Below are 13,736 nucleotides of genomic sequence, written 5' to 3'. Positions count from 1 at the left end.
ACTATACCCGGTCCTAATCAAAAATCCAGCCTCCAAACAACTGCAATTCAACATGGCACAATCATTTCATTTTAAGGTTCTCTTCTTTATATAAACGAATTTAATACCAATTACTGTACCTCACAGCGCATTATCTCTTTGGTCTCATACATACATGTGTATGTTTTTATTAATTATCAGATGGTTCTTTAGCCATCTTCTGGCCATTTTGTACGAATGACAATTTCATGTTCATTTAGGTCTGACAGCTGTTTTTCACTCGTTTTTGTGTGCAGAATCCAAAACTGATCCTAGTTTTTCTCTTATCACGTCAAGTTTTTGAGCTCTAGAATATTCCCTTCTCGCCCATGTATTTGAACAGCAAATATGCAAATACATCTATTGTTAATGATGAAGATGTTGACATCACATAAATGGAAAAGAAAATCAATGTAAAGCACAGACCAGAAACACTTAAACGGAAAATAATGTAATGCCTTCATTCATTTTGTGTTTTGTTTGTTTGCCTTTGAACTTCTCACATGCAGGCGAGTGTGCAGGAATGTTCTACGTCCCGTGCCTGCCCTGACCTCATGTCTTATTCATTTGGGGATTCTAAGTGACAAGTAATCCAAAGCCATACAAGAGAATAATATTAAACCCTGGAGAACCCACGGGGTCAAATTTGGCCCCTATAAATTCTGCTACTCAAATAATAAAGTCCTTTTTTTTTTTTACAAACTTAACTTCAAAAGTCCAGAGTGCCACTTCTGACCCCTGCATGGGGCCATCTAGTGGATGAATATTGCACTTACATGAGCCAGAGTGGTGGTGACAAGATGGCTGGCAACATGCTGTTTTGTTGAGCTGGAAATCAATCCAAACAAAAACAACTTCTCAGCAAACCATCAGATGGTAAAATTGTGTTTTTTTTGTTAATCTATTTCATATCATGTTGCAGAATGCCTAGGAGTATGTTTTATGTATATATTTTGATAAATTAGCAACTCTGAGCTAGTTCAAAAAACAAGGGTTAAAATTGAAAATACATATATTTTGGTGTTCAGTGAATTTATAGCAGTCATTTAATGTATAATTCATAATTTTCCAAAGAAGAAAAGGGTTCTTGGGTTCTCCATGGTTAAAAGCTTTTAAAAGCTTTACGCAAAGGAGTATAGAATAAACAAGGTGGATTCTTTTTCATCAAATCAAACTACTATTATCCTAGGCGTGGTTAAGAAAAAAAATTAGACGCTGTGCAGCTTTACAATGAAATACTGCAGGTCTACCTGTTTGTTAAGTTATACATTAGCGCCCGTTTTGTCGACTTTTGTGTCGACTTTTGTTGTCCGTTTGTCTCAATGGAGACCCATCAACGCGTATGATGAAGTTTTTGCTTGCGCTCTTACGCGTGTCTTTGTAACGTACGTGCGTGTCTGTGTGTGCGTTGGACACGCAACTTAAAATAGAGGCGCTCTCCTCTTAGTGCGTGTGGTGTTGGGGGAGGGGGGGAGATGGGTGCCACTTTTCGGGCTCAGCGGATTCCAATTACATGTGCGACCCCGGGAGCTTCATATTGCCGTGACCCACCACCTGGACTGCGCACTTCCACCAGCACTGCAGCGGTCTAGTGGCCGACCACCCTTCTTGATTTATTCCCGGGGAGACGTGCACGAAACGAGTCACCATGCCGAAAGTTCTAGTGCCGGGTGAGTGGGAAATGTGCTTCAACGTGTGGCAGCACAGTTTCGATGATAAATAGAAATGTATAGCTAAATGCTGTTAAGTGTCCGGTACGGACTGTGGAGGTGGCGGCAATTTTTTTTTTTTAAAAAGTGAGACCTTGTAATCTTGTGAATGCATATGTCAGAGGTCACGCCTTTGCTGTGTTGTGCATAATCAACAACAGGTCAGATAACAAACTGCAAGTTCTAACTTTAGAAGGCCACTTTATTGTGTGCAATGTTGAGAGTCAAGCATTAAGTGACATCATGCGGCAAACTACCAGTGAGTGCGAAAAATAAAGTCGTTGGCTTCTATCACTTTGCCTACAGCTCTCTCCTGTTATGCAAATGTTGGAAATGTTATAAAGCATATCGTAGAGTTAACCACAGAACCAGACATTTTACTTAACATTTAGGAAACAACCTGTGTGATCTTTACAATTTAAGCCATTCACCTCGAATACACTATAATAAAGAGACATTGCCTGATGTAAACATTCACTTGCACAAAAGATCTCTCATTACCTACAATTAAGAATATTTCAAGACCTCCCTGGTAGTCATTGAATGACATTATGGAAGAAGCCACTGCTTTAAAAAAAACACACACACACCAAAAAACCCTTGCTACAGGTTTCATGTTTGCAAAAGAGCGCTCGGATGCTCCACAGCATTGCTGACCTTCTTGTGTGGACAAAACGAAGAAACACAGAATGCTGTATGTGCATAAAAATTCACAAGACACCAAAACTTTATTACAACTGTAAATGTAGTTAAGGCATGCTGGTTTGGGGCTGTTTTGCTACCTCAGAACCTGGACAGCAGAAAAAAGAATTCTCAAGATGTTTTTAGGACTACCTGACAATTTAGGCTTAAGAGAACATTTGTGATGCAACTGGACAACAACCCGGAGGACAGAAGTAACTCAACCTGATTTGAGATGCTGCTTTGATCTGCAACTACAGGGATTGTTTTTTGAGGTTATTGCTGCCAAAAGGAGGCTCAGCAAGTTCTTCAATCCAAAGGTTTACAATACTTTTCATGATCAGCTTTTACAGCTATTTCCAAAGGTTTTGCATGCTACTTTTGCAATTGTAGATCAACAAGAAATGAATAGAATTGGCTACATTCTTTTTTCTGGTGACAATATTACACGTATTATTTTTGTGTAATTCCATATAAACAGTACGGTACATGAAAAACAACAACAAAAATTATGATTTTGGTGGGCAGCAATCATTGTATGCATTCTTTGTATTTTGTGGTGTCAGCACAGTCTCTTTTCCTGGATCTCAATATGAAAAGATCATCACTGCATCTTTTTTTTTTCTCTTTCAACTCATGCCCTTTCTAACACTCTTTTTTTTACCCTGGGTGGCGCTACTATCTTGCCGATCATGATCAGGTCAACATAGTAAGTATAGAGGGTGAGACATGGTCCTTTTGACCACATGGACCGTATAGTGGAATGAATGGTTGTCTTTGGAGTAGACCTGTAGATGAGTGCATGTAGGTCAGCGCTTCATCAGTTGCAGGCATTGTGAGATTGGACTGAGGTTTTCGTGCCGTGCATCGTCTTTCTTTCCTTATGTTATCTTTCTTCTTTTCTTTCTGTTTATACTTTTTTATGTCATATGCGCCTCGTATTGATGCAATCTGATAAGCATCTCCTCAGAACTTTGCTTGACAGGATTGCAGTTGCCCTTTTTGTCCTAGTGCTGCATGACAGTACAGTATGTGGAACGTCCATCATTTCCACACGCTCAGCACCATCACTCACATTCATGCCCCGCAGAGACCGACGACAAGATGCGGGCCTTTGCCGAGCAGATCTTTGCATCTGAGACCAAAGGCGAGGACGTCCGCGATGAGATCTCTGTCTTCGACGTGCCTGAGGACTGTCCCATCCTCCACCATGAAATGGCGCACCACTTGCAAGTTGACGATAATCTTGAAAAGCGGTGAGTTTGTATAGCACTGGTGTTGTAGTTGCTAAAATTGTTTGGAAACATATTCAGGTTTGTAACAGTACTTGAGCAACAACATCGTATCCATCAATTTTGACAATATGATGTATTTATAAGATTTAACTATTTGTCCACAAGGTAGAGCAATTAATCCATCCATCCATCATCTACCGCTTATCCGGGGTCGGGTCGCAGGGACAGCAGCTTTAGCAGGGAAGACCAGACTTCCTTGTCCCCAGCCACTTCAACCAGCAACTCCAGAATCCCAAAGCGTTCCCAGGCCAGCCAAGAGACATAGTCTCTCCAGCGTGTCCTGGCTCCCGCCCGTTGGGACATGCTCGGAACACCTGTCCAGGGAGGCGTCCAGGAGGCATCCGAACCAGATGCCCGAGCCACCTCAACTGGTTCCTCTCAACGCGGAGGAGTAGTGGCTTGACACTGAGTCCTTCCCGGATGACCGAGCTTCTCACCCTATCTCTAAGGGAGAGCCCGGACACCCTGCGGAGGAAACTTATTTCGGCCACTTGTATCCGGGATCTTGTTCTTTCGGTCACGACCCACAGCTCGTGACCATAGGTGAGGGTAGGAACATAGATCGACCTTTCGGCTCAGCTCCTTCTTTACCACACGGACCGATACAGAGTCCACATCCCTGCAGACGCTGCACCGATCCGCCTGTCGATCTCCTGCTCCAACTTACCTCGTGAACAAGACCCCAAGATACTTGAACTCCTCCACTTGGGGCAGGATCTCATCCCCGACCCGGAGAGAGCACTCCACCCTTTTCCGACTGAGGACCATGGTCTCGGATTTGGAAGTGCTGATTTTCATCCCAACCGCTTCACAGTCGGCTGCGAACCGCTCCAGTGAAAGTTGGAGCTCACAGCTTGAAGAAGCCAACAGCACCACATCATCTGGAAAAAGCAGAGATGCAATGTTGAGGCCAGAAAAGGTGGGTACTCTGAGCTGCTGTTCGGTGCGTAAGCACAAACAACAGTCAGGACCCGTACCCCCCACCCGAAGGCGGAGGGAGGCTACCCTCTCGTTCACCGGGGTAAACCCCAACGTACAGGCGCCTAGCCGGGGTGCAATAAGTATGCCCACACCTGCTCTGCGCCTCTCACCGTGGGCAACTCCAAAGTGAAAGAGAGTCCAGCCCCTCTCGAGAGGATTGGTACCAGAACCCAAGCTGTGTGTAGAGGCGAGTCCGACCATATCTAGTCGGAACTTCTCAGCTTCACACACCAGCTCGGGCTCCTTCCCTGCCAGAGAGGTGACATTCCATGTCCCCAGAGCTAGCTTCAGTAGCCGGGGGTCGGACCGCCAAGGCCCCCGCCTTTGGCTGCCACCCAACTCACTGCGCACCTGACCCCTTTTTCCCCTCCCACAGGTGGTGAGCCCATGGGATGGGGGTCCCACGTTGCCTTTTCACGCTGTGCCCGGCCGGGCCCCATGGGTATGGGCCGGCCACCAGACACTGGCTCCAGAGGTGGGCCCCGGTGACCCGCGTCCGGGCAAGGGAAACCGCGATCCAAAATTGTCATTCATCATAGGGGTTTTCTGAGCCATGCTTTGTCTGGTCCCTCACCTAGCACCTGTTTGCCATGTGTGACCCTACCAGGGGAATTAATTAATTGTTCTGTCCAAGACGAATCAAGCATGGAGCCATAGGTGGCTGCTCTCCGCCCCCCTAATGTCTATAGGGAAAGATTTTGATAAATGCGATTTTATGGTGCAGATAATTAGGTCTGTCTTACTTAGGCACTTGGATGCTTTGGCACCATAAATTTAGACGGGCCATCTATTCTACAAGGACTGTCTATACCAGAGGTGGGCAATCTCGGTCCTCGAGGGCCGGAGTCCTGCAGGTTTTGTAGGTTTCTCACTTCCAACACAAGCTGATTCCAATCAACAGGATCGTTATCAGGCTTATGCAGAGCTTGCTGATGAGCTGATCATATATCAGCTGTGTTGGAGAAGGGCAACACGCAAAACCTGCAGGACTGCGGCCCTCGATGCCCACCTCTGGTCTATACCAAGGGTGCCAAGTTCGGTCCTCGAGAGCCACTATCCAGCCTGTTTTCCATGTTTCTCTCCACTAACACACCTGATTCATGATCAGGATCGTTGTCAGGCTTCTGCAAAGCTTGCTGATGAGCTGATCATTAGAATCAGCTGCGCTGAAAGAGGAAGAAATGGAAAACAGGCTGGATAGTGGCTCTCGAGGACCGAACTTGGCCACCCCTGGTCTATACTGATGTATATACAGGATTCATATATGTTTAAAAAAAAAAAGTATATAATAAAAAAAAAAATCCACAAAAAATGGGGTTAAATGTAAAAAAAAAAACCATTGGGGATAAAGTGTTTTGTGTATGAATGTAAGAATGTATGTAATGAAAACTTACCTTTCTTGACAGCTAATTCTTGGCTATAAAAGTGAGCTGAAACTTATAATTGATTCACTCCATCCACAGCAAGAAGCGCTTTCGCACCATGGGCCTGCAAGGGGCTGCTGGCCAGACAAGTGCGGGCCCTGTGGTGTCAGTGGAAGTGGACACACCCACCTACCTGGAAGTGCCGCACTTCCAAAGAGTGGCCATCATCGGGGATTACGCTTCTGGGGTATTGTACTCCAATTTATTCATCTTCTGTGCTGTTAAAATTGTGGATTCTTTCTTCCAATTTAACGAGAATGTAAATAAAAATAAAAAAAGATGAAAAATACAATCATAATGAAAACACACACTCTTATTAAACTATATGGCATGCACAGCATTTAAGTAAAGGTTTTAGACCTCGGTGCGGTTAACTATATTAAATTGCAGTGACTATAAATGTCCAGCTTCCCACAATGCACTTGCAGAGGTCCGTGAATGGCGCTCACATGAGAGCGTGCTGAGGTTAAGTTTCACGGGTGCAAGTTTTACATTTCGTTCTATCAGGAGAACCTCAGGATGACTTGATTCCGTTTTAAACATACATTTTGTTTTTGTTCTGTGTGACGTGACGTCCATACATTGGTCAAAATCACAAATGATTCAATAGTTTATATTTTGTTGTCGTCAAAAAGCTTTGTTGTCTCTATCAAGCAGTGTATGCTTTTTGTAGATTTGTTTGTAAGCCTTGCAACCTCCTGTCCTGATACTCTTCAGTTCCGTAAAGTTTGAGAAATACTGCCTTAAAAAATCGGTGATCTGTTTCTTTTTTCTATTGAGGTTACAATGGACGACTTTGAGCTGTCCTGCAAAGGTCTGTACCGCGCATTGAGCATCAGAGAGAAGTACATGAGGCTTGCCTGCCAGCGCTTCCCACAGACGGCCTCGCAGTACCTTTGTGACATCGAGGGCGAGACCTTCAAGATGGAGGACCAGGTGCAGCCCGGTGAGGACAATGTTTATACCTTGTTAATTCTCAACCTCTGCTGAAACAATCAATTTGAATAATTTTGCTAGGATGTCAAAATTAATAGTAGTTCGACACACTCCACACTGAAAGGCCCTTCCGAGTTATACTGCTAACCTTTCTGGATCTTTCTGTCTGCAGGGAATCAGTGCTTCTAAAATCTGCATGTGCTACATTACTGAACATTTCCACACATTGTTTGTTTATCCAGTCTTCACACCTCCACCGAAGAATGACGAAGACCCATTTGATATTGCGAGCCTGCCCGAGAATCTGGGTTGTGTAGCTCGTATGAAGGATGGCGTCATCTACGTATACAATGACGCCGAAGCTGCAGACAAACATCAGCCCAGAGACCTGCCATGTGCCGACTACACCACCTTCATCGACGACATGAACTTCCTCATTGCTCTCATTGCACAGGGTCCCACGTGAGTCCTTTCTCCAGGGGTGTGCACTGGGAAAAAAAAGGAGTAATATTTATGGTACTTAAAAAAAAAAAAAACTTACAGTACAGTTTTTTTCACTCAGAAACTCTTAAGTAGATTTTACAAGGACAGTTTCGAGTACATTTGACCAGTTTATTAAAAACAAAAACAAATCCACAACCTTCAGGTATGGAGAGAGACACTTTTTTTTCTTACAATTTATTTATTTATCTTTACAGTTGGGGTGCATTTGAATAATGTGGCTATTTTCAGAATGAGCCAATCACATTTGAAATCGTATTCTTATTTATTTATTTATCTTTGCAGTTGGGGTGCATTTGAATAATGTGGCTATGTTCAGAATGAGCCAATCACATTTGAAGTCGTATTCTTATTGATTTTTAAAATTTTAAATTTTTAAAAAATATATATATATTTTTTTTATTTTTAAAATTTTTAAATTTTTAAATTTTTAAATTTTTAAATTTTTAAATTTTTAAATTTTTAAATTTTATTTTTATTTTGATTTTGATTTTTGAATTTAAATTTAAATTTAAATTTATTTTTTTTATCTTTACAATTGTGGTGCATTTGAATAATGTGGCTATGTTCAGAATGAGCCAATCACATTTGAAGTCGTATTCTTATTGATTTTTTAAAAAATTAAAATTTTATTTTAAAATTTTAAAATTTAAATTTAAATTTAAATTTAAATTTTTGATTTTAATTTTAATTTTTTTTTTTTTTTTTTATCTTTACAGTTGGGGTGCATTTGAATAATGTGGCTATTTTCAGAACGAGCCAATCACTTTGAAATCGTATTCTTATTTATTTATTTACCTTTACAGTTGGGGTGCATTTGAATAATGTGGCTATGTTCAGAATGAGCCAATCACATTTGAAGTCGTATTCTTATTGATTTTTTAAAAATAATAATTTTAATTTTTAAATTTTTTAAAATTTTAAAATTTTTAAATTTTTAAATTTTTAAATTTTTAAATTTTTAAATTTTTAATTTTAATTTTAATTTTAATTTTAATTTTAATTTTAATTTTAATTTTAATTTTAATTTTAATTTTAATTTATTTTTTCATTTTTTTTATCTTTACAGTTGGGGTGCATTTGAATAATGTGGCTATGTTCAGAATGAGCCAATCACTTTGAAATCGTATTCTTATTTATTTATTTACCTTTACAGTTGGGGTGCATTTGACTAATGTGGCTATGTTCAGAATGAGCCAAGCACATTTGAAATCGTATTCAATGGGAGTCATTTAAAGTGCCCTTTTTTCCTTCATGTCTGAGAATGGTGTTCTTAATTTTCAGTAAGACCTACACTCACCGTCGTCTGAAGTTCCTCATGTCCAAGTTCAACGTGCATGAGATGCTGAATGAGATGGAGGAGATGAAGGAGCTGAAGAAGAACCCCCACAGGGATTTCTACAACTGCAGGAAGGTAGCCATCAACTTGACGGAGCTCGCTTTTATTTATGGTCAGATTTGTGACACATGTAATGTTGGCCTCCTCAGGTGGACACCCACATCCACGCCGCTGCCTGCATGAACCAGAAACATCTCCTGCGCTTCATCAAGAAGTCGTACCGTGTGGACGCCGACCGCGTTGTGCACAACCTTAAAGGCAAAGATGTCACCATGAAGGAGCTCTTTGAGTCCCTCAACCTGCATCCGTATGACCTCACTGTGGACTCGTTAGACGTGCACGCGGTAAGTTATTCAAATATAAAACCACTCATAAGACAAACACATTTGTGACAAGGATTAACATCCTTATATCTTATAATGTATTTCACTACATAATGCATTCTGCGAGCAGAGTGTCATTACCGTCATAGATATGAACAATGGGTAGATAAAAGTTAACACACCCATGCCTACGGCGACGTTAAAGCTAGTTACGGGCAAATTTTTGCTGCGTTGCATCTCCTTGGAGAGCATGAATACCAAAAATATTAAGGATGTATATTCTATAAGGATAGCACACACTTTGATGTTGAAAAAGGTAAGCTTAAGGAAAATCAGTTGAGAAATGAGCTAACTGATTGCCCATCACGTTAGCATTAGCCGCTAGCTTCGTTGCACCATTGAAGCCATCGATCATGGCAAAGAGTTTCACAATGGGAGAGTGTTGCTGTCTGGGCATGTACAATTTTCAAACCTTTTAGAGATACTAAGATCAATGTTGTTGTTTCTTCTTTAAAGGGCAGACAAACCTTTCAGCGTTTTGACAAGTTCAATGCCAAGTACAATCCTGTGGGAGCCAGCGAGCTGCGTGACCTCTACCTAAAGACAGAGAATCACATCAATGGAGAATACTTTGCAACCATCATTAAGGTCAGCTGCTGTCCTAAAGAGTATTATACATGTAATATAATAATAATAATAGTAATATACAAAATGTACATGCAATTATACTTCACCTAATAGCAAAAGACTGTGCGTAGTGTGTGCAAAAATCGAACAACCAATCACAGCTTCAGAAAAGAGATGAGCCATGACTGGTTGTTATCTGAACTGAGCAACTGTGATGTCATTTTCAGTTGACAGCCCTGACAAAATGGCCACCCCAGAGATGGATAAAAATGGGTGGAGTTTGCTGCTTAACTCTTATTCCACAAATTCATTATTAACTCAATCACTCCCAGCCATTTTCACTAAAGCAACCCCCTTCACTCCTGGTTGTTTTACTGGATTCTGACTGATTTTGCGAGGCCCACAGAATATTGTGTTCTATTACTATGAAAACATGGAACCTACCAAAAGAAAGATTAGCGTCTCTTCTTTCATCAGGAAAACAAAAATATATTTATATCTGTTTCTGGGGAAAATAGCTTTTTTGCAACATGGCCCTGGTTGATCTCTAATACTACCTTTTTTTTTGTAGTAACTACCATTGCTTTAAGCGACCTCTTCAGGTTAGAGGTTTCATCAAAGCCTTATGTATGATCTAGCATAAACTCCACCCATAAAAAAAAAAGTATAAATATGTTTTTGGAACCATGGCAATATTTAAAAATAGAACGTTTTTATACGTCTTTGGGAGCAAATTAGTTCATCAATAATCAGAATAACGTGTTTAGATTAGTGGGGGCACATATATTCTAAATAACTTTTTGGGATTGACTTCTTCTTAAAATTGATGGTGGTTAAATAATCAAAACAAATAAAAAGAAATTGTGTGATACTCTGTGTTTGTGTTTTCCGGCTTACTTAATTCTACCAAATGTTTTAGACTTATAGATTCCCTTCTCCTTGATTTTCTCAACGTTTGTTTAAACAGGAAGTAGCCAGCGACCTGGAGGATGCCAAGTACCAGTATGCTGAGCCTCGTCTGTCCATCTACGGCTGCACGTCCAACGAGTGGAATAGGCTGTCCAGCTGGTTCGTCAAGCACAGGGTCTACTCCCCTTACCTCAAGTGGATGATTCAAATTCCCAGGATCTAGTGAGTGTCTTCTTTGCCACCAGCAAACCCAGCTTCACGGCAGTTCTTGATCCTGTGTAAATCCTCTTTTTCATCTCAATGTTTTGCCCGTCTTCTCCTCCAGTGACATTTTCAGAGGCAGGGACTTTGTCCCCCATTTTGGCAAGATGTTGGAGAACGTTTTCCTCCCTGTGTTCCAGGCCACCATCGACCCAAAGTCCAACCCCGAGCTCAGCATCTTCCTCAAGCATGTGAGGGAGAAGAAGTCCAAATGACTGTTTTAAAACTAATCTGCCAGTCTTGTTAAATTCTCCTTCCCTATCGACAATTGCATCCTGTTGCGTAGGTGACAGGTTTCGATAGTGTGGATGACGAGTCCAAGCACAGTGGTCACATGTTCTCCACTAAGAGCCCCAAACCAGAGGAGTGGGACATTGCTAAGAACCCATCCTACACCTATTACATCTACTACATGTATGCTAACATCACAGTGCTCAACCAACTGCGGAAGTCAGTAAGCCTCAGATCTGTCATTTATTAATTTCAGTTGAACTCAAGTTAATTTTTTGTATGATTGTGTTTCAGACAGCGGGGAATGAACACGTTCACGTTCAGGCCTCATTGCGGTGAAGCTGGCGCCATCACTCATCTGTTGGCTGCCTTCATGACAGCTGACAACATCTCCCACGGCCTCAACCTAAAAAAGGTTAGTGGCCTGGATGCGGTGTTCACTTCAATCACATCTTGGTTGCTTTATTTCAATTCCACTGAGGTGGTGTATAAAAAGGCTCATTCGTACAAAACTGATCATATTCAAATCGTTGCAAAGCTTTTTTGCCGTCACAAAACATATAATGCATTCTCTAGCAATGTGCTAACATCTGGGATGACTGCCAATGAATGACGCAGCATATCCACTATTTGTATTAAACTATTCCAGATGTTTATTCAGCGGACAACAATTGGTCAAATTTACAACAATTTAGAGTAAAATGTCATGTCACACACACAAATATATATATATATATATATATATATATATATATATATATATATACTGTATATATATATATAAAAGAACATGCACGACTACTGTTCTAAACATAATTCCTCATCCACCAGAGTCCAGTGCTGCAGTACCTGTACTACCTGACCCAGATCCCCATCGCCATGTCCCCCCTGAGCAACAACAGTCTGTTCCTTGAGTACGCCAAGAACCCCCTGCTGGAGTTCCAAAAGAAAGGCCTGGTGGTCTCCCTCTCCACCGACGACCCCATGCAGTTCCATTACACCAAGGTCTTTGATATTCCAAGTGAACCAAAACGTGGACCGACCGATAGCTCATCTGGTTGATTTGTCTTGCCTGCAGGAGCCTCTGATGGAGGAGTATGCCATCGCAGCTCAGGTTTTCAAGTTGAGCACGTGCGATATGTGCGAGATCTCAAGGAACAGTGTGCTGCAGAGCGCAATGTCTGATGAGGTAGAACAGCAATCACCGAAATCAAAAAAACTAACCCCTGCATATTAGCAAATTCACCTATTCGTTGACATTTTTGGGAACATATCCGTTATTTTGCTGCAAAATTCACCTATTTGCTGTTGTTGTGCGCTTGTCATGGTAAAAAACTTTAATGCAAGCATGACTTTGACCCCATCTTGTGGCATTTTGCTTGCCAGGACGCCTGTATGTTGAAGTGATACCCCTGAATGAACAAGCTGAAAAACGCAACAGAAGCATTTAAAAGTAGTTCTTTGCTGCCGTCTAGTGGCATTTGGGTGTCAATGAACTATGTTCAAGTGAGTTTAGGAGTTCAATTTAGACAAAACTAGTTCTATGCCACCATTTTGTAGCCTCAAGTGGTATTTATAAATCTTTTTTTTTTTTTTGCACTGAATATGCCTTCTAGAGTTATTTTCTTAACATTTCAGCATTTTGATGAAATTCCAAATTGTAGTGGAATTTTGATGACATGTGATTTGGGAATGACTCCATATCTCTTCCACATTTGCTTACAGTTTCACTTTCTGTAGGGCAGGTAGATACATACAATTGTTCAAAGGGTCTTTCTAAGACAAAGTAACCACATTTTGAGGCAACTAATTGGACTTGTTGACAATTAATTAACATCACTTCTGCTCTGCTGTCTGTGCTTAGGAGAAAATTAACTTCTTGGGTCAAAACTACCTGAAAGAGGGTCCAGAGGGGAACGACATCCGTAAGACCAACGTGGCCCAGATCCGTATGGCGTACCGCTATGAGACCATCTGCTATGAGCTCGATCTAATCAAGGAGGGTCTGAAGACAGATTAAAACAAATGAATGCCTTGGGGAAAAAAGGCTTTCGTTTTCACTCAAATGTTTTTGTCTGAAGCACAGAACAATTGCCAGCACTGTAATGTACAGCATGTCCATTGCCCCCCCCCCGGAATATCATGGGTATAAGTACATTAAAAAGAGATTAAATGCCGGTCTGTGATGTTTATAGAGATCTTTACTCCAGGATGACATGGCGACATTATTTGCTTTACAATAGGATCTTGTCCAGTATTGACGTAGTGACTCAGCACCTGCTTTATTTTTACAAAACTGACAAATACATTTTCAGTATGACCTGAGAATCAGTCATGTTTATCTTTTGTAATGATAAATCATTTCAGTCATTTTGCCATACACTTGGCGACAAATCATGCATTGAAACTATGTCATTTAATTTTAATAGTTGTTTACACATTTCATTTGCCACTTGTTCTCCCCGTGCTTGCATGTTTTTTTTCTCAGGATACCATGTTTC

The 13,736-nt window shown here is 41.1% G+C and overlaps 1 protein-coding gene across 5 annotated transcripts; it reads left to right on the top strand.

Moving 5' to 3' along the window:
• The first annotated feature begins 1,583 nt into the window (after positions 1-1,583).
• Positions 1,584-13,416, top strand: ampd1 (adenosine monophosphate deaminase 1 (isoform M)). Of its 5 annotated transcripts, none has more exons than XM_077570626.1 (15): positions 1,584-1,688; positions 3,499-3,664; positions 6,148-6,295; positions 6,889-7,054; positions 7,287-7,506; positions 8,830-8,959; positions 9,034-9,228; positions 9,724-9,855; positions 10,802-10,965; positions 11,069-11,195; positions 11,291-11,454; positions 11,530-11,650; positions 12,067-12,240; positions 12,314-12,424; positions 13,100-13,416. In XM_077570626.1, the coding sequence occupies exons 1-15, from the start codon at positions 1,667-1,669 to the stop codon at positions 13,253-13,255; spliced, it is 2,196 nt and encodes a 731-aa protein (XP_077426752.1). In that variant the 5' UTR covers positions 1,584-1,666; the 3' UTR covers positions 13,256-13,416. The 5 variants fall into 5 exon arrangements, with proteins under 5 accessions (XP_077426752.1, XP_077426762.1, XP_077426743.1 ...); XM_077570636.1 differs by lacking the exon at positions 1,584-1,688 and adding an exon at positions 3,093-3,117; XM_077570617.1 differs by lacking the exon at positions 1,584-1,688 and having other exon boundaries at positions 3,259-3,664.
• Positions 13,417-13,736: the final 320 nt, after the last annotated feature.

Source organism: Vanacampus margaritifer, chromosome 1, assembly GCF_051991255.1.
Source record: "Vanacampus margaritifer isolate UIUO_Vmar chromosome 1, RoL_Vmar_1.0, whole genome shotgun sequence".
In the NCBI taxonomy this organism is placed as follows: domain Eukaryota; kingdom Metazoa; phylum Chordata; class Actinopteri; order Syngnathiformes; family Syngnathidae; genus Vanacampus; species Vanacampus margaritifer.
This window is presented reverse-complemented; position numbering and strand designations above follow the sequence as displayed.